We start from the raw sequence: 21,606 nt of genomic DNA, 5'->3' as shown, positions 1-21,606 counted from the left end.
TACTTCCTAGCTGTGTGACCCTGGCAAAGTCACTTAACCCTCCCCCCGCCCCAATGCCTAGTCCCGACAACTTTTCTGTCTTGGAACCAATACTTAGCATCTATTCTAAGACAGAAGGTAAGGGTTTAAAAAAAGAAGAAGGAAATGTCCAATCCCTCCAGTATCTTAGCCAAGAAGATCCCACAGGCACTATGGTCCACGGGGTCACAAAGGGTTGGATACAAATGTACAACAGCAATAACGTGAGTCCTTTTGGCAGTCTGGTAAAGTCTGCCTCTATTTTTAAAGGCATAAAATTCATAGGCTTACAAAGAAAAGCAATTGCATTAAAATGTAGCTATTAATTTTTTAAAAAGTTCATGGTCCCCAGGTTGAGAACAGCCCAAGGTTATAGCTTCTTGAGGTCTTTTTTGATCCTCACGTTGTTATCCAATGTTTGCTATCTCTCCTGGTTTTGTGTCACTTGTAAATAGAAAAGCAACCCATCTAAGACTTTAGTGAAGTCACTAATTAAAATAAGCAAGGATAGATCCTTGGGGCACTACATTGGAGACTTTCTGCCAAGTACAGAACTCTTAACAACTACTCTTTGAGTTTCGCCATATTACTATCTATCTGGAGATCTCTATCTTTTCCATAAGATGAGGGATATTTTATTAAAGCTTTTGCTCTAACCTAGGCAAACTTCATAGTATTCTTTTGATCTATTAATTTATTAACTGTCACAAAAAGAAATAGTCTGGCATAACCTGCTTTTTAAAAAAACCCTGACTTTCTGTCTTAATAACAACTCTAAGACAGAAGGGCAAGGATCAGGCAAATGGAGTTAAGTGACTTGCCTAAGGTCACATAGCAAGGAAGTGTCTGGGGCCAGATCTGAACCAAGGTCCTGCTGACTCCAGGCCTGGTGCTCTATCCACTGTGCCACCTAGCTGCCCCTAGAATAACCTGCTCTTAATGAAACCATGCTGGCTCTTGGTAATGACTACTCCCCTTTCTACCTATCTCTTTAATGAGTCATTCTAGAATTTTCCCAAAAATCTAAGTAAAACTCATTGGCTTACAATTTGTAAATTTTATTCTCTTCCTTTTTTAGGAAATTAGAACAATTGCCTTTCTATCTAGGCCTGTGGTACCTCTCCTTTTTCCAGCCTTTCAAGTATTACCAAGAGTAACTTATCCATCACTCCATAACTTTTTTTAGTCTAGACAACCAACAGAACAATAAGTCAAACCCTGATATGTGGCATTTGCTGAGAATTTGACAATCGGCTCTCTCAAGCTGGTAGGACCTGCCACCAAGACCTAGACTGGCCTACTGGTCTGAACCTCAAGGGAGGTAAGTTTGCTTAGTAAAGTAGAAAAGTCTGGAAGTGGCGATGAAGAGCAGAGAATAGTCTGGCATCCCCACCATGGCCAGGGAGTTGAGAGATAAGAAAAAAAGTATAGCCAAGAGAGCCAACAGTGTCATGAAGAGGAGCAAAGTCTCAGTGAACATTGGATTCTGGAAGGAATGAGAAAGGAAGAGGTTTAAGATGAAAGGAATGTTGTTAATTATGGAACAGGCATTTTTAAGAGCACAGTTGAGGAATAGGGCAGATCTAGAGTGGGCTGCTGAGGGGTGGGGGAGGCAGACAGGAGTAGGCCAGTTGCCAGCTAGCTATGGGGAAAAGGGTTTGTACATGGGCAGCCCAAGTGTTTAGGATCTCTCCAGGAAGGCAAGGCGGGTAGGCAGAGTATTAATGATTGCTAGGAGTTCTGCTGAATAAAGCACAAGATGTGACAGTTCAAGGCCTTTCTTATAGTTGTGAAAGATTAGATTCTCAAATATAATGTGACCTTTTATATTCAGGTTGAGTATGCATTTTGAGTGTGAAGTGCTAGTTTGATCATAATATCTGCTAAGTGGTTTTCTAGTCTTCCTAGCAGTTCTTGTCAAAGAGATAAGCATCTTGTGTCCTTGTATTTAGCAAATCCAGGGAGACTATTATTGGCTGCTTTGGTTTCTTGCTCATCGAGTTTATGTTTTCTAGTTTTGATGACCCCGGTTTTTTATTTTCATTTGAGGTCTGGCAATGCAGTGCCCTCAGACTGGTAAATTAACATTGGTGTGATATTAAACATTTCCAGAGGGACGTCCAGATGAAGTCATTCTACTGACACACAGATTTTTCTCATGTAATAGCGTGGTTGGGCAGAGGGATGCAAAGATGCCAGGTATAATGGATATGGGAGTGACTGAGTGAATGGATAAGAAGGACCAAGGATAGAAGTGAGCTGGGTAGAGGGAGTGAGGAGAAAAGGAAAATAGTTAGGATAGCAACCACATAAATAAATGATAGTCTGTTTTACTTACTTTAACACTTGTGCAACTGTATTTGGTCCAAACCATTCACCAATCGATTTTCCTTCTCCTACGCCCATTTGTGCTATTTTTATATGAGAAGATGAACAAGTTAGCAAAAGAATTTTTCAGCAAGATACAACTTACTAAATTCTGTATAATTTTCAAAGACTACTAACCAAGAAGATGACTGATTTTCCCATAGCCCCTCTGGGGTTAGCATGGAAGCTGTAGGCCAGTGCATCCTTACCCATTTGATGGATAGAATAACAGCAGTCTTTCCTGTCTAAGAAGCACTGTAAGATTCGGTGATACTCTTCAGGTTGTTCTTGTTGCATCTCCCAACACCAGTCTTAAGGGGGGGAAAATAGTCATAAAAAATAACCAAATCAATATCAATAATAATTGAAATGTCACATCTTCTCCCCTTAAAAACATCCCCTTCTTTTAATAAAAAAAAAACAGTTAAGGAAAGAGTCCACATTATGAAAGGACACTGGCTCGTTCCCTGATACTCACAACCATGGCCAGATCTTCCCCATCTTTACAAAACTTTCCCTTGACTCTACCGTCCCCTCATGCTAGCATCCTATTTTCTCCTCCCTTTGGAAGACCAACTCCTCTGGAAAAGCTATTTATATTCATTGCCTCAACTTCCTCTCATTCACTTCTTAACCCTTTTGATCTGGCTTTGGACTCCACCACTCAAATGAAACTACTCTATCCAAGGTTATCAACAGTTTCTTTATCATTCAATCTAACGGTCTCTATTGTTCAATCAATCCATCCTTCAGTTTCCCCATTTGACACTGTTGACCATTCCTTCCTCTAGAGGGCATTTCCTCCCTAATTTTTTAAAATCCTCACCTCCCGTCTTAGAATTGATACTGTGTATTGGCTCTCTGGCAGAAGAGCGGTAAGGGCTAGGCAATGGGGGTTAAGTGACTTGTCCTGGGTCACACAGCTAGGAAGTGTGAGGTCAGATTTGAACCAGATTTTTAAAAAATCCTTGCCTTCTTTCTTAGAATCAATACCAAGTATTGATTCCAAGGCAGAAGAACAGTAAGCCCAGGACCTGCTGTCTCTAGAAATGGCTCTCAATTCACTGAACCACCTAGATGCCCCCTTTAGCCCTTTATTTTTTTTATTTATTTTATAAACTCTTATCTTCTGTCTTAGGATCAACACTGTGTATTGGTTCTGAGACAGAAGCAGTAAGGGCTAGGCAATGGGAGTTAAGTGACTGTCCCAGGGTCACACAGCTAAGAAGTGTCTGAGGCCAGATTGGAATCCAGAACGTCCTATCTCTAGGCCTAGCTCTCAATCCACTGAGCCACCCAGCTGACCTCCTCCCTCCAGCCCTTTATTTTAACTGTGTGTGTCCTGTTTCAAATGTGTTGCTTATAATAAACAACATATGGTTGGATTCTGGTTTCCAATGAGCTCATCCCATTCCCAAGAAAAGAGAACTTTTAAAATAAAGACAAAATCATATAAGATATAAGGCACACCTCTCAACTTGGGTTTAAGGGGAAAATTCTATTTCTAAATTCCTCCCAGAGATTTTGTCAATTCTCTGCATTTAAACATACAATCAGAATTGCCAAGCTAGTCCCCTGGAAAAAATGTTCTGAAAGAAAAGAAGGAACAGGGAGACTATCTTGGCCTCAATTTCCTTTGTAAAGTGAAGGAGTAGACCAGATGGTCTAATGGTCCCTCCCAGCCCTAGATCTAGGATCCTAGGAGAACTTCGCAACAACTAACAAAAAGTTATGAGTTTGTTTAACAAAGGCAATGTGGCATTCAAATTAGGCCCCCCAACTTACCTCACCAAGAAAGGGCATAAAAGCCCCTCTAGATTTTTTGTTTCTTTTCTAAGACTCATACCAATAGGGTACTTTTGTCCCTCTCAAGTAGGCAAGATGAGATGAAAAGGTGCCAGGGCTTTCCCCATTGCCCTGGGAAGGCCTAGGTCTAAGCCCTCCCCAGATTTTGTCTAATTCCCCTCTTCCTTTCTGGAGCTAGAGGGGGCTAAAGGAATTGTTGTTTTTATAACTTGAAACCTTAAATAGAGAAAAAATATTATCCTAAACAAGAGCTGGAAGACCTTCAAAATAAAGTCCAAGATCCCCAGATTTATGGAGTCAAAAGGACCCACAGTGGCCTCTCAAATGGACCATCTGGCCTTTGCAGACATCCAATGAAGGGGAAATCGCTCCCTCCTAGGGAACCTCATTCCACTTTGAATGACTTTAACTGTCAGGAAAGTTTTCTTAACATTGAACCAAATTTACCTCTTCACAACTCCCACCCAAGGCTGCTATCCTTGGGGACAAGCAGAGCAAGCTGAACTCCTTATATGTAGAACAGTCCTTTAAATACTAGAAAACAGCTACTCTGTTCCTTGAAAATCATTCTCTGCTCTAGGCTAAAGACGCCCAGTTCCTTCAACTAATCCTAATATGGTATGATATCAAGGTCTTTCACTATCCTGATCCCCTTCCTCTGGATGCTTCCCAACTAATAATGATGAGAATAAAAATAGTAGTATTTATATAGCACTTGGCATATATATCGTATCATTTGATCCTCAAAACAACACCATCAGATAGGTACTCCATTTCACAGAAGAGGAAACTGAGGCTAAGTAATATTCAGTGACTCATGTAGGTTCACCCACAGGACTCAAACTCAGGTCTTCCTGACTCCATGTACCGCACTATAGTTTATCAATGACTTTCTTAAAGGCAGAAGTGACCATAATCCTCCACCTGGCCTGACCCAGGCAGGATATAAATTCCTAGAAGATAGCAACTGTTTCTTTTTGGGCCTCTCTATCCCCAAGACCAAGCACGGCATCTGGCTCTGAAGGGGGATGCAGTACCATGTACTCTTCAATCCAGTGACTTTGGCCTCCTGGAGTTCCATGAAGAAGATGCTCCATTCCTTGGATCAGGGCCTTCTCTCTGGCTGTGCCGCCTCCATTCCAACTACTGACCTCCCTGGCTTGCTTTAAGTTCCAACTAAAATCCCATCTTGTATAGAGAAGCTTTCCCCAATCCCTCTTCATTCCAATGCCTTTCTCTCTTCATTATCCCTCATTTCTACTGTATACAGCTTGTTTTGTAATATTTGTTTGCATGCCATCTCCCCATTAGACTCTGAGTTCTGCTTACCATCTCCGGGAGGGAAGAGGGAAGAAAGGGAGGAAGATCATTTGGATCTCATAATTTCAGAAAATGTAAGTAAAAAAGTTGTTATTACATGGAATTGGGGAAAGAACATTTTTAAAAAGACTGAGTTCCTTGAGGTCAGAGATTGGTGGGGTTTTTGCCTCTTTTTGTACCTCCAGAGACTAGCAGAGTGCCTAGCACATAGTAGGTGCTTAATAAATGTTTTATTGACTTAATGAATGAATATCATTTCCCAACTGCCTCGATAGTGTGCTAAAGATCACATTAGTTTTAGGGGTCGGTGCATCATATCGTTGACTTGTATGGATTTTGCAGTCCACTCATGTGCCCAGGCCTTCTCTAGCCAAGTTTTCCTTACCTTATATTGATGAAGTTGATTTTGGAACCCAATTAGAAGGCTAACATTTATCCCTGGTGAATTTCAGCTTCTTAGATTCAGTCTAAAGCTTTGCTTATCAGCATCTTTCTGGATCCCAATGGCCATCCAGAGTGTTTCCCATATCCCTCAGCTTGTTGACATTTGAAAATATGCTACAAGTGTCTACTAAACCTTTATTCAGATCATTAATAAAAACACAAAGTAGCTCAAAGCAGAATCCAGAACCCTAAGGTCCTCAACTAAAAACCTCCCTCCTTCAAAGTTGTTCATTGTCACTCAGCTAGTGAGCCAGCCTCAGTCAGAGCTGAGACTAGAACGCACCTGAGAGTCCAGAGCTATTTCTGGTCTCTCCACGGCCCTGCTTCTGCTCCATCATCTTGGCAGTCCTTCTCCTGCCCATCCATGTTCCCAAAGCCCGAAAACACAGAACTGACCACGTCACCCTGCCCCACACTCAAAATCTTTAGTAGGCCCCTAGTGCCTCTCAGCTAAGTTAGAAAATCTTCAGCCTGGTATTTCAAGCCCTCTGTAATCTGGCCCCAGCCTAGCTATGCAATTTTATTTCATGTGATTTCTCTCCCATTCAAATTAAGCTAGCCTGTTGGATGTTCCTTGTATGTGACTTTCCGTATCTCTTGCCTGGCATGCCTTCTCTCCTCACCTCCACTATGTAGAATCCCTAGCTTTTTCTTCAACGTTCAGCTCATATGTAAGGCCTTTCCTGGCAACACCCCAGGCCCTAACACAGTTAATGGCAATTCAGTGGACTCGCCCTCTTAAAATTTTACTTTGTATTTACTTATCTGTCTATGGTTTAGACCTCTGATAGAATGTAAGCTCCTTGAGGGCAGAGACGGTTTCATTTTTTTGTCTATGTAGCTCCAGTGCCTAGTATTGAATCTTGTACATAGCAAGTGTCCAAGAAGCATTCATGGAATTAGACTAAATCTTTTCACTCAGTAAAACTGTGTGTCCATCGTTTCTGCTCTGGCTGGCCTTAGGCCAAAAGAGGGATATTTCAGAGAAGAGTAAACAAGACACACTAGCTCCAGTTATCATAATTGGATGGTCCTTAACTAAGGAACTAGTCTAATTCTTTTGGCACTAAGTAGCTAGCCTTAGTGAACACAAGCCTGGACAGCTTCAGCTGCCAATATATAATTCCATTGGCTGCCATCTTGATTTTTTTAACAAGGTTAAGAAATGGATCTGTCACAATGGCCTTCTTTCCATCCAGTATGCTGATGGACTTAGTTCAACAATAAAAAGGATAGAAATCCTAAAGGGCATGCACCACTGTGTCTGTTCGTTCTTCCTGAGAACAATAACTTGCTTTTCTGCTGAGTCACCAAGAAACATCTGTCTCCTATTCCTGGCAGACATCACTACTTGCAATTTCAGCCACTGGAGTATTTGAGCACCCATGCTTGCTCTCCTCTAAAGCATCCCCCAAGTTTAGCCCACTGCTAAAATATACAACAAATGATCCAGGTGGCAGCAGACAAGTCACTCACCCCTTCCCAGGTGCTTGCAGATGAGGGCCTGGGCCAGCATCATTTGTCCACAGCGTAGCATACACCCCCAGCCAGAATCTGATGATGGGCCTGTTCCTCCTATTGGCAAAAGGGTCAGAAATGAACAAGGGTTCATTCATAGGATCATGGGATCATAGATTCAGAGCTGGAAGGGGCCTTAGCGGTCAGAGTTGAAAATATTCCCAAAATAGCAGTGTGAGAAAGAGATTTTGCTGCTTGCACCCCTGCATCCCCTTAGTTACTGGGAGTCAGTCTCCTTGACCTCACTAAGTCTGTTGCTGTAGTAAGTGATCAGTTACCTCTTCTCCCCTTCATCTCTCCCTAAGGAAAGGATTCCCTTTTTTTGGTGGTTGTCAAACCTTGTTTTCATTGGTCTTCTCTCAGATTCTCACCTTTCTAGTGGCACTTTTCACTGCCATACTGAATAGGAAATACCTCAAGGCCCTGCTAGCTTCTACTGACACCCAGGGGAAGGCATTTGAGTTCACTGCTGGCATTTACTTGGAAACTTCCTTTACACTCAAGTGTTCTTCAGTTGGGGCAGCCAGTCTCATGGGACTTTACCGACTTGTCTTCCAAAGGTGCACCACGTTTGTGAGCTTACATAAAATCAGGATCCTGCTGGGTCAGAGCTTTCTAGTGTCTTCTTGTTAGGATAGCTGGGTGCCTCCCTTTCTCACAGTGCTGCTTTGGCAATATGGGTCTGAATAGATGAAAGGCTTTTTTAAAAAGGGATACTGGACAGATTTCAAATAAAAACGTCAACCTTGCAAATGATTCCTCACATAGAATAAATAAAAATTTAATTCGTAGAAGCAAAAACAATGCCTAGTTGGAGAAAGGGTCTCCATAATATAATACACTGGGCACTTATCAGTACTCAACAAGGCCCAATCCTAAAGTTCACGTGAGTGAGCCAATTACCCATATTTCTTCACACCACCATGAAGCTATCTGGGCAGCTATTCCAACTTGTCAAATGAGGAAACTGAGGCAAGGAGAAATGAAATTATTTGCCCAATAACACAGTTAAGTAAGTGGCAAGCAGAGCCAGGACTTGAATTCAGATCTTCAAAGTCCAAATATAGAGCTCTTTCCAGTAAGAAAAAGGGCCCTCCCTAATAGGCAATAGACCTACCTATTGGTGAAAATTTCCTTCGGTACGTAAACCAGAGACGAGCACTTATATCAGACAAAAGCTTTGATTTTTCTGTAATTAAAAGTAAAAGTAAGAATTAATTAGCTGCTAACAAATACTGCCAGAAGAATTCTGGGCATCTAATGAGCCAGTTAAATTGCACTGTCATCATAGGTAAGGAAGAGAGCAACAAAATCTCAATTACGTGGAAACTCTTTGGTGGATTATCTCAGACACCGGGGCCTCTCCTTTCTATTCTTCCCCTTTCCCCTCAACCAGGAGAAAATAAAGTCATTTAGTTGCTTGCCTTGTTGGTAATTTTGGTCAAAGATTCAGTATGAAAGAAAATTGAAGCTCTCTCTGACTGCTGCAAACCATCATTTTAGTTAGCTCAGCGACAGGGCATGGTAGCAATGGAGGACTTCGATTAATCTGTTGCAGTCCTTGATCTCTCTCCTTTGGACTTGCCTTAATGATAATTTCATCCTTCTAAATGTGAAGGAAGCAACAAGAATAAATTCTATCTGGATCTGATTCTCTTTAAACAAGAAGGTAATGGTACGTAGGGTGGAAATGACTGGGGACCCTGATTGGGGAGGAAAGTGGCCAATCTCTCCTTGATTTTGTAATTAAGAGGGAGAATCTAGCATGGCTGAACACATACGCTGGTTTGTGGAGAACAGATTTCAAAGGATTCAGAGGAAGGATGGGCCGAATCTCACGTACTAATATTCTACAAAGAAAGTCAATCCATAGAAAATCATCAAGAATGCCATTCTGAAAAAAACATATGGGGAAACAATTCCAAGGAGGAAGAGTTATAGGAAGAAGATCAAATGGATACAAGGGAACTCACCAACTAACTCAAATTTGGGGGCAGGCAACCAAGGATGAATACAAGAATGAATAAGAGTTCTGTAAGAATAGAGACGGAATCAAGCTATTATAGAAAGCAATTTGGAACTATGCCTCAAAGTTACTAAATCATGCAGCCTGCTCAGCCTCTAACCCAAAGAGATCCACAAAAAAGAAAAAAGGATCACTATAGTCACAAATCTTCATAGCAGCTCTTTTTTTAAATCCTTACCTTTCATCTTAGAATCAACACTATGTATTGGTTCTAAGGCAGAAGAGTGACAAGGGCTAGGTGATGGGGGTTAAGTGACTTGCCCAGGGTCACCCAACTAGAAAGTGTCTGAGGCTATATTTGAACCCAGGACCTCCCGTCTTTGGGCCTGGCTACCCAGCTGCCCCCTAACAGCTCTTTTTGGAGTAGCAAAGAACTGGAAATCAAAGGAGTACTCTTCAATTAAGAAATCACTGAACAAATGATGGCCAAGGTATATAATGGAATAGAATTGTACTATAAGCAATAATAAAAGAGACTGTTTCAGATAATCTGGGGAAGACCCATGTTAGCAAGGTGGGCAAAGTCAGAAGAATAATGACGACATAAATTAAAACAATTTTGAAAGAATTAAGAACTCTGATCAATGCAAAGACAAGAGGATCAGTGATGAAGTCTACTCTCTACTCATTTACTCCTGATGGCAGAGGGATGATAATAACAGTCATGACTAGATGTCTAAAGCACTTACTATGTGCCACACTATGTTAAGCACTTTACAATTACTCTCTTATTTAAGAGATGAACTTAAGAAGCAGAATGAATCCTACTTTTTTTGACATGGCCAATGTGGAAATTTGTTTTGTTTAATGCTAAATACTTATCGTGAGGGTTTTTTTTTCCAGTTTTATTATTTTTGAAGAGGAAGATCAGGAGAAAGGTCTCAGAGTTAGCAAAATGGAGGGATAAAAAAGAAGAAAAGAAGTCACTGAAGCATTTGAGAAAATGTATGAAAGAGGAGCAGCTAGGTGGCACAGAGGATAGAGAGTCTGGCCCAAGGGAGGGTGGGTTCAAAGCTAGCCTTGGATACTTCCTAGATGTGAGACCCTGTGCAAGTCACTTAACCCTCATTGCCTAGCTCTTGCCTTTCTCTTTTAGAGTTGTCACTAAGGGTAAGTAAGGGTTTAAAAAAAAAGAAAATGTATGGAAGAGAATGGAGAGAAGACCAGTAGAAAGCAACCAGGGACAACTTTGAAACTACTAGATGAAACTTAACAGTTACTCAAAGGAATAAACAAGCTATATGGGGTATACACCCCTGGCTGCATGTATATGCACCCTGCTTATCTGTTCCACTGTGTCTGTGGAAATACCCATCTTATTGGGTGTCCTAAGTTTGGAATAAAAACATTTTAAAAAGAACAATGAGGGGGCAGTTAGGTGGTTCACTGAATAGAGAGCCAGACCTAGAGAGGGGAGGTCCTTGGTTTAAATCTAGTCTTAGATACTTCCTAGCTGTGTGACCCTGGACAAGTCACTTCATCCCCATTGCCCAGTCTTTATTGCTCTTCTGCCTTGGAACGGATCCTCAGTATTGACTCTAAGATGGAAGGTCAGGGTTCAAATGTGGCCTCCAACACTTCCTGGATCTGTGACCCTCATTTAGCCCCCATTGCGTAGCCCTTACAGCTTTTCTGCCTTGGAACCAATATTTAGTATTGATTCTAAGATGGAAGGTGAGGGGTTTTTTAAGACTGATATAGCACCCCTATCGGTCCTCAGCTAATTAACTGAGGTCAACTTGGCACATTTGGCCATATTCCCAGTTTCAGAAATTATTCTGCGCTCCTGGGGAGAAACTGAGTCTGTCCTTTCAAGTGCCTTCCCAAGCTTGCACCAAAGAACCTTGACAAAATCCATGTGGCAAAACTGTGGTTGGTTTCTCAAGTTCCAAATTTTAAAAGCAAACCAAGCAGTTTCTTGAGCACAGCTGTTCAACAGTTTGAACATTCCATGGATCTGCCTCTGTTTGCATTCCCTCACTACTGGGACTTCTCCCGCCAGCCTCCAATGGCTGGCTATGTTCCCACACAGTTACAGAGCTGAGGACTACTAGTTCAGCTCCACGCTCTTTTGGAAAAGCCATTCAAACCAAACATTTGCACAAATAGGAGGAGGTAGGGGTTCTTTTGTTTCTGGTTTTTTTTCAGAAAACCTCCCCAGAGGTAATTGAGTTAGATCAACCATTGGGATGCCCTCCCAGCAAGAGCCAGGACAACGAGTTCTACTGAATCTGTCCTTTCTTACGTCACTTTCTCCCCCTCAAAAGGTCAGTGACTCCAGGTTGTTTTGAAGATAAATGAAGTTCAGAAGGGATCTCCCAATGGAAACGAGTAGATGGGAAGGACTTCGGGCCTGCCACCACCCTCCCCCTAAAGCTGAAAGACCTCCAACACCTTCTTTAAGGTACAGTTGGGGACACAGAGCACATTATTTTCTTGTAGTTGAATGGCCACAGCACACGGCTTTCTAATTTCCCAGAAGTGGAGGGTGTCTGTCTCACAGCAAGCAACCAGCTTTTCAGAGGCATCATGAAAAGCCTCACCTAAAAAGCGAAGGCCAATGGGGCTTATTCTGTATTGCAGACCCACTCACTTTCACGAGAGAGTGAGCCCATTGGCTGCGGACCAATCCTCACTCAGGTTGGTTCCCTTTTAGTTGAGGTTCATGTGGAAACAAAAGAGACTTTTATAGGTCATTGGATAATTAACAAAAGGAAATGAACTTAGCCATATTCAACAAGGAGAGATGCCAAGAACGTCTGGAGTCTGTTCAACTGAGCAAAGATCCAAACATCCACCAGTCAAGTATCTGAAAGGCACTCATGCCTGATTTGGACTCAGGGACCAACCAAGTCTGGAGGGATGTCTCAATGCCTTTTAAAGGAAAATCTAGCCTAATGTGGATGGGGTTAGGCATTAAGATACTGCTCCTACCACTGAGAATAATTTCCAAAGTGGTTAGAAAGCCAGGATGGGGTCAGGTTGTACATGGCTGTAAAAGCTAAAAAGAAGGGGGCAGCTGGGTAGCTCAGTGGATTGAGAACCAGGCCTAGAGTAGGGAGGTCCTAGATTCAAATCTGGCCTCAGACACTTCCTAGTTGTGTGACCCTGGGCAAGTCACTTGACCCCCATTGCCTAGCCCTTACCACTCTTCTGCCTTGGAGCCAATACACAGTATTGACCCCAAGACAGAAGGTGAGGGGTTAGAAAAAAAAAAGCTAAAAAGAGAAGCCACTGAAGTCAATTAAGTAGAGAAGGCAACACTATGGAGGATGGACTGAAGTAGGGAGAGACTTGAGACAGGGTGACCAAATAGGAAGCTCTTGCAATAATCTTTGTGAGAGGGACAGCTAGGTAGCTCAGTAGATAGAGCCAGGCCTAGATGCGGAGGCCCTGGGTTCAAATTTTACCTCAGTCACTTCCTAGCTGGGTGACTCTGAGCAAGTCACTTAACTCTCATTGCCTAGTCCTTACTGCTCTTCTGCCTTGGAATCATTGATTCTAAGACGGAAGATATGGGTTTTAAATAAATAAATAATCTGAGCGAGGGGGGCAGTTAGGTGGCTGCTCGTTATCAAATCTAAGAAGGTCATTCACATAGACACTTTTCAGCCTTCATAACCTCTCACATAAATTATTATTTTTTAAAGAAGGGGTCAAAAGAGAAAGATATTATAAAGGTAAAGACAGCAAGCTGGGGCAGCCGAATGGATGTGAGGTCAAAGTAAGTGAGGCATCCAGGATAATGCCAAGGTTACAAGCCTGGAAGACTAAAAAGACGGCTAGAAATCGGGACTGCTGAAGAAGAAAGGATTTAAGGGGAAAGATGATGAGCTCAGTTTAGAATATATTGAGCTGAAGATCTCTCCAATAGCCAGTATGAAGTATTCACTAGATAGCTAGTTAGGTGGGGCAGAAACTCAGGAAAGAGAGTGGGCTGGAGATCTGGATCTGGGAACCATGTGCAAAGAGATAATATTCAACCCCATAGCATCTGCTAAAGTCAGACTAGGTTTCCGTACTGAGTTCAGGCCTTGGCATCACAGCTTAGTAAGACACTGATAATCTGGAGACCAAATGAAGGACTCTGAGGACATACTATATAGGGATCTTTTGAAAGAACTGGGCAGGCTTAGACTGGAGAAGATTCAGGGAGCTCATGATATGTGTCTTCATCCCAATGCCTCCAGACAACTCTTTAAGACTATAAATGTTTTAAAACCCTTACCCTCTGTTTTGTATCAATTCTAATTCAGAAGAGTAGCAAGGGTGAGGCAATCAGTAATAAATGACTTGCCCAGGGTCATACAGCTAGGCAGTGTCTGAGACCAGATTTGAATCCAGGTCCTCCCAACTCCAGGTCTGGCTCTCTTATCTACTGTGCTACCTAGCTGGCCTGATATGTATCTTCAAGTTTTTAAAGAGTCACTGAAGGGTAGACGGATTAATCCTGCTCTCTTTGTTCAGAAGGCAGAGCTAGGAGTACAAGTGACCAAGAGGTAAACTGAGGATTGATGTGAGGAAAGACCTAACCACTGAGTTCACTCTCTATAAGAGGAATAAGTATTTTCAAGAGATGGCAGCTTTTCCATCTTTGGTGATCTTTAAGCAGAAGTTAGTCTAAAGGTGTACTAGGGTAGGAATCCCCTTCATGAATGGGTTGCACTGGCTAGATGCACACATTCTTCGATTCTATTAAATTTGTGAAGATATAAATCATGTTCCCCTGAAAACTAGAAATTAAATAGCTCCAGTTCCTTCACCTTATCTTAGGATCATTTACAGCTAGAAGTAACCCTAGATGTCATCTAGTCTGACCCCTTTTGATTGGAAAACAGAAGTTAAGTGCCTTGCCCAGGGTCACACAGTCAGTAATTCTTGACTCTGAGTGTAGGACCCTAGCCACTATACTTGGATGCCCTCTGGCTGGTCAATGTTTGTCCTAAAATGCTAATTCCTAATATGCAACTGGACACAATGCTCTATAAGTAGTCTGACAACAGCAGAGTAAAACAGGAATAAAGACAGCTAGATGGCACAATGGATAGAGCATCAGGCTTGGAGTTAAGAGGACATGGGTTCAAACCTAGTCTCAGATTCTTCCTAGTTTTAAGACCCTGGGCAAGTCACTTAACCTTGTTTGCCTAGGCCTTGACACTGTCCTGTCTTGGAATTGTTACTAGGTCAGAAAGTAAGGGTTTAAAAAACAACAACTAGTAAAACAGGATTACTACCTCCTTCATTCTGGGCCCTCTTCTTATATTAATTCGGTCTATGATCACATGAGCTTTATTGGTTATTGACTATCCTTCCCAGCTTTGGATCATCTACCTACAGGATGAAGGTCCTCTATGTCTTCATCAAGTCATTGCTAGAAACATTGAATAACTATCAACATAATTGATTACATTAACAAAAGGAACAAAATCAAATTATTATCTCAACAGATGCAGAAAAAGTCTTTGACAAAATACAACACTCATTCTATTAAAAACACAATCAAAACAACTCTGAGGTATCACCTCACACCTAGCAGATTGGCTAACATAACAGCAAAGGAAAGTAATGAATGTTGGAGGGGAAGTGGCAAAGTAGGGACACTAATTCATTGCTGGTGGACTTGTGAATTGATCCAACCATTCTGGAGGGCAATTTGGAACTATGCCCAAAGGGCGATAAAAGACTGTCTGCCCTTTGACCCAGCCATAGCACTGGAGGGTTTATACCACAAAGAGATAATTAGGAAAAAGACGTGTACAAGAATATTCATAGCTGCATTCTTTGTGGTGGCAAAAAATTGGAAAATGAGGGGATGCCCTTCTGTTGGGGAATGGCTGAACAAATTGTGGTATATGTTGGTGATGGAATACTATTGTGCTCAAAGGAATAATAAAGTGGAGGAATTCCATGGCGACTGGAACAACCTCCAGGAAGTGATGCAGAGTGAGAGGAGCAGAACCAGGAGAACGTTATACACAGAGACTGATACACTGTGGTACAATCAAATGTCATGGACTTTTCTACTGGCAGCAATGCAATGATCCAGGACTATTCGTAGGGACATATGAGAAAGAACACTATCCACATCCAAAGAAAGAACTGTGGAAGCAGAAACACAGAAGAAAAACAGCTGCTTGATCACAAGGGTCGATGGGGCTATGACTGGGAAAATAGACTCTAAAAGATCACCCTAGTGCAAATATTAATAATATGGGAATAGGTCTTGATCAATGACACATGTAAAACCCAGTGGAATTGTGCGCCAAATATGGAAAGGAGGTGGGGGGAGGGGAGGGAAAGAACATGAATCTTGTAACCATGGAAAAATATTCTAAATCATCTAATTAAATGAAAAAAATTTTAAAAAGCAAAAACAACAACAACAACAACAACAACAAAACAACCATTAGAAAACACAGGTATAAACGGGAATTTTTCTTAAAATGATATGAGGCATCTACCTAAACCCATCAGTAAATATTTTCTGTAATACTAGAAGCCTTCCCAACAAGATCAAGAGTGAAACAAGGATGCCCATTATCACTAATATTATTCAACATAGTATTATCTATAAGAGAAGAAAAAAAATTGAAGGAATCAGAATGGGCAAAAAAGTAATAAAATTATCTCTTTTTACAGATGATATATATTGGAAAATCTTAAGAGATTCAATTAAAAAGTTAGTTGAAACTATCAATAATTTTAGCAAAGTAGTAATGTATAAAATAAGCCCACATAAATCATCAGCATTTTTATATATCACTAACAAAGTGTTGCAAGAAGAGATAGAAAGAGATACTGCCTTTAAAATAACTACAGATAGAATAAAATACTTGGGAATATATCTGCCAAAAAAAACCCAGGAACTACATGAACATACTTATAAAACTCTCTTTACACAAATAAAGTCAGATTTAAATAATTGGGGAAATATTAATTGTTCATGGGTGGGCAGAGCCACCATAATTAAAATGACAATCCTATCTAAAACAATCTACCTATTCAATGCTGTCCCAATTAAATTACCAAAAAATTATTTTATTGAGCTAGAAAAAAATAATAAAATTAATTTGGAAGAATAAAAGATCAAGAATAACAAATGAATTAATAAAAAATGTAAAAGAAAGCTATCTAGCAATATCAGTTTTCAAACTGTATTATAAAACAGCAATTATCAAAACTATCTGGTAATGGCTATGAAATAGAAAGGCATATGAATAAAACAGGACAGACAACAAACAGTAATAAAGGATTACAATAACTCCACACTTGATAAAAGTATAGATCCTGGGGGCAACTGGGTAGCTCAGTGGATTGAGAGCTAGGCCTAGAGACAGGAGGTCCTAGGTTCAATTCAAATCTGTCCTCAGACACTTCCCAGCTGTGTGACCCTGGGCAAGTCACTTGACCCCCATTGCCTAGCCCTTACCACTCTTCTGCCTTGGAGCCAATACACAGTATTGACTCCAAGACGGAAGGTAAGGGTTTAAAAAAAAAAGTATAGATCCAAAATTTTGGCATAAGATCTTACAATTTGGTAAAAAATTGTTGGGATGATTGGAAAGTAGTTTGGCAGAGACTAGGTATAGCCCAGTATCTTACATCATTCACTGATATCAAAAATGGATACATGATTTAAACATAAAAGGAGATATCATAAGCAAATTAGAACAGGGAATATACTACCTATAAAATTTATGGCTAGGAGATGAGTTTATGAGTAAGCAATATATGGGGAACATTGTGAGATGTAAAATGGATAATTTTGAGTATACTGAATTTTAAAGGTTTCTGTACAAATAATACTAATGTACCCAAATTAAGAAGGAAAGTAGAAAATTGGAGAGGAAATTTTATAGACAGTTTCTTGGATAGATGTCTCATATCTAAAATATATGGAGAATTTTGTCAAACGTATTAAGAATAAGAGCCATTCCCCAATTAATAAATGGGCAAAAGATAAGAACAGACTTTTTTGGATAAGGAAATCAGAATGATATATAGGTATATGAAAAAAATGTTCCAAATCACTACTGATTAAAGAAATGCATATCAAAATAATTCTGAGATATTATCTTATACCTATCAGATTGGCTAAAATGATGAAAGGGCAAAATGACAAATGCTAGTGGGGATGTTGAAAAATAGGGATACTAATACATTGTTGGTAGAACTACAAATTGATCCAACCATCTTGGAGAGCAATTTGGAATTACACCTGGAGTTATTAATACTGTGTATACCTGTAGACTGTGCAATATCACTGCTGGGTCTGTTTCCCAAGGAGATCAGGGAAGGAAAAGAACCTATATCAGTGTTGGCAAAGGTTTACAAGTTATTGTGCCCAGACTGCAATTTCAATATGCTTGTGAGCCCCACCCCCCTTCCCTCCATATTACCCCAAAGAGCAGAGGGAGGAAGTGCTCACTTTGGGACAGAGGGGCGAGAAATGAAAAAAATGTTCTTAGGTGCTGGAAAGAGGGGAATGGAGCAGCTCCCTGAATGTTGGCTCTGCACAAATGCCAATACTTCACCAACACTGACCTATGTGTCCCAAAATATTTATAACAGCTCTCTTCGTGGTGTCAAAGAACTGGAAATTGGGGGGATGTCCACCAGTTGGGGAATGGCTAGACAAATTGTGGTATATGATTATGATGGAATATTACTGAACCATAAAATATGATAAGTGGATTAATTTTTTTTGAAACTTGAAAAGAATTACATGAAGCAATCAAGAGTGAAACAAGTAGAACCAAGAAAACATTATAAGCAACTACAGAATTAATACTGAAAGATTAACTTATGAATATCCACCTTCAGAGAATGAACTGAAAAATCACATTCCATCTATACCTATCTTTTTGTTGGGTAATACCTTCTATGGGGTCAACAAGGGAGAAAGAGGCTGAAATGAAGGAAGGAATGGAGGGAGGGAGGGAGGGACGGAGGGAAGGAGGTAGGGTGGTTGGGAGAGAGGAAGGAAGAAAGGAAGGGAGGGAAGAAGGGAGGGAGGGAGGGAGGAAGGAAGGAAGGAAGGAAGGAAGGAAGGAAGGAAGGAAGGAAGGAAGGAAGGAAGGAAGGAAGGAAGGAAGGAAGGAAAGGAAAGGAAAGGAAAGGAAAGGAAAGGAAAGGAAAGGAAAGGAAAGGAAAGGAAAGGAAAGGAAAGGAAAGGAAAGGAAAGGAAAGGAAAGGAAAGGAAAGGAAAGGAAAGGAAAGGAAAGGAAAGGAGGGACGGAAGGAAGGAAGGAAGGAAGGAAGGAAGGAAGGAAGGAAGGAAGGAAGGAAGGAAGGAAGGAAGGAAGGAAGGAAGGAAGGAAGGAAGGAAGGAAGGAAAAGAGACAGTGAGATGGAAAGACAGGCAGAGGGAGAGAGAAGGTTACCAAGCTGCTTTTGGTTTCTATAAGGAAAAACAATATATTCTGACTTGATTTGGAGAACCTCCAGGTTGTCAAAGTCCCCAAGGAAAATATGGCATGCATATCAGGGAAGAATGTGTCTTTTTCATTCTCTCAAAAGTAATGCCTCAGAAAAACAATCTTCACTTGACCAAGAGTAGGGCCTTTGGCCAGGACTCTGACACATCTTTATCTTTGTTACAAAAGTGTCAGTCCTATGAGATAGCATATTCTAGAGTCTAAAAGAACGGTCCTTTTATCCCACATTATTTTTCCTGTTTAACCTGGGTTTAAGAAAAAAATATGGGATTGACCAGTTCTGTGTAAGCTAAAGCCTAATTTCTTGTGCATCTCAATTACCTCTTGTTTCTTTTTTTTCACTTTCAAGATGTTTGGGGAAATAGTATATAATTGAAAGTAAAATACTGACTTGATTGTCAAATCTTACCAGGAATTAAAAAATAATAATAATGGTCACATTAAAAAAGAAAGAAAAATGTTGAAGAAAATAAAGCCCTAGGGCACTGTGCCATTCAAGTCCTCTCTGGGTTAGCACTGGTACAGTACTTGTGCAGTACAACATATTCAGTATTGATACAGTACAATAAGTACTTTTGGAGTATGCCACATAATCAGCTCCAATTCCACCCAATTATATAATCAGCAAGCCATCGGATTCCATGTGGAGAGAAAAATCTAGGAAGTGGACAGTAACCAAAGTGAAGAGAAAAAGACATCATGGTTTCACTCTTCAAGCAAAAGGAAGGTGGCTACTAATTGGATTATGGCATAAGTAAATATCCAGAGTAGCCATGCAATTTTAAGGAGACAGTGCATCAAAGATTAAAAGCTACATTAATATTTCCTGAGGTAACTCTTTGAACAACCCAAATATAAGGAGAAGCTTATTCAAACAGCACATCAGGGATCTGCCAGTCTTCTGCCTAATTTGGTTTTCACTGATGACTACAGAATCCATACCTGCTTGAAGGTCATACTGCTTCCCCAAGATCCAAACAGGCTCATCTGTTTCAGGTAACTCTTCTGGACCATCTGATAAAATAGTTATATGCCTTTCACACCTGGAAAACACTGAATAGAAAGAAAAGCAATTACAAAAAAAATTTAACTCTGGAAGAATTGTGTTTTCTGACTCCACTTTGTGTATCTTTTATCTATCCAGCATCTCCAATGATCCATCTCCATGGATCAGGTTAGATGCTAAACTAGCTGACTTCTCCTTTTCCTAAGTCTTTTTACAGTATGAGCATTATTACATCATACTTGCATAATAATCATTGGCAGGCATATTTCAAAGGACAATTCTAAGAATCCTCCCACAATTACATGAATTCTTATTCCTGACCTTCTTGCTCCATCCTACTGCTTGGGTAGTCTTTCTGATCTAATTGACTAAAAGGATTGTTCCTTAATATGATAGACTATACCTATATAAAAGTCAAAACTACCATCAGATGTCTTTAAGAATAAAAACTAGAGACCTTTCCAGTTAAGATCAGAGGTGAAACAAGCATGATCAGTAGCTCTAATTCAATTCAATAAACAGTTCCTGGAGAATCAATCAATCAAGAAATACTTATCAAATACCTACTCTTTGCCAGGCCCTGTGCTAAGCACCAGGTATTCAAAACAGAGGCAAAAGGCAGTCTCTGTTCTCAAGGAGCTCACAATCTAATGGAGAAAACAACAAATAAATATAAAGAAAGAAACAAGCTATATACAGGACAAATAGGAAATACTTAGTAGAGAGAAGGCACTAGAATGAAAGGAGAATGAGACTGGAATGGAATTTAAAGGAACTCAGAGAAGCCAGGAGGCAGAAAAGAGGGAGGGCATTCTCTGTATGGGGGAGAGCCAGAGAAAATGCCTAGAGGCAAGAGTTGAGGTGTCCATTTCTTAGAAGAGGAAGGAGGTCAATGTCACTGATCAAAGAGTACATGATAAGAAGACAGGAGAGGCAGCAGGAGGCTGGGTGCTTAAGGGTTTTTGAATGCCAAATAGTGCATGTTGTGCTTGCTCCTGGAGGCAATAAGGAGTCACTGGAGTTTACTGAGTAGTGGGAATAATGTGATCAGACCTGCACTTTAGCAAAATTACTTTGGTGGCTGAATGGATGATATATTGGAGTGGGGAGAGACTGGAGGCAGGAAGAGCCCCCCCCAGCAGGTTATTGTGATAATCCAGGTGTGACTAATGAGGGCCGACAACAGAGGGGTGACTGGGTCAGAAGAGAGAAAGGAGAATTTTCCAGAGATGTGGCAAAGAGAAAATTAACAGATCTTGGCAACAGATTCGATATGGATGAATGATAGTGAGGAATCCAGGTTTCAAACCTGAGGACTAGGAGGACGGTGTTGTCCTCTATAGTAAAAGGGAAAGGAAGGAGAGGATTTAAGGAGAATGATGATGAATTCAGTTTTGGACATATGGAGTTTAAGATTGGACATCTAGATCAAGATTTCTGAAAGAGAATCAGAAGTGTGAAACTGGAAGTCAGCAGAGAATTTTGGGCAGGCTAGGTAGATTTCAGACTCATCAACGTAGAGATGGGAATTAAATTCATAGGAGTTGATGAGATCACCAAGTTGGGAGAAGAGAACAGGACCCAGGACAGAGCCTGGATAAAAGAGCATGACCTGGAAAAGAATCCAGAAAAGGCGAGACAAAGGAGTGGTTATAGAGGCAGGA

General features: G+C 40.7%; 1 protein-coding gene across 1 annotated transcript in view; it reads right to left on the bottom strand.

The window, feature by feature from the left end:
• The window catches only part of ATG4A (autophagy related 4A cysteine peptidase), a 59,891-nt gene that overhangs the window by 14,806 nt on the left and 23,479 nt on the right, over positions 1-21,606 (bottom strand). The window contains exons 2-6 of the mRNA XM_056808947.1: positions 19,879-19,989; positions 8,591-8,662; positions 7,432-7,530; positions 2,595-2,696; positions 2,357-2,429 (exon numbers count right to left, since the gene is read on the bottom strand). Coding sequence (XP_056664925.1) covers positions 2,357-2,429; positions 2,595-2,696; positions 7,432-7,530; positions 8,591-8,662; positions 19,879-19,989 — 457 coding nt within the window. The remainder of the gene's footprint in view (positions 1-2,356; positions 2,430-2,594; positions 2,697-7,431; positions 7,531-8,590; positions 8,663-19,878; positions 19,990-21,606) is intronic.

This window comes from Monodelphis domestica, chromosome X (assembly GCF_027887165.1).
Source record: "Monodelphis domestica isolate mMonDom1 chromosome X, mMonDom1.pri, whole genome shotgun sequence".
Classification (NCBI taxonomy): domain Eukaryota; kingdom Metazoa; phylum Chordata; class Mammalia; order Didelphimorphia; family Didelphidae; genus Monodelphis; species Monodelphis domestica.
Note: the sequence above shows the minus strand (reverse complement) of the source record. Positions and strands in the feature narration are given on the sequence as shown.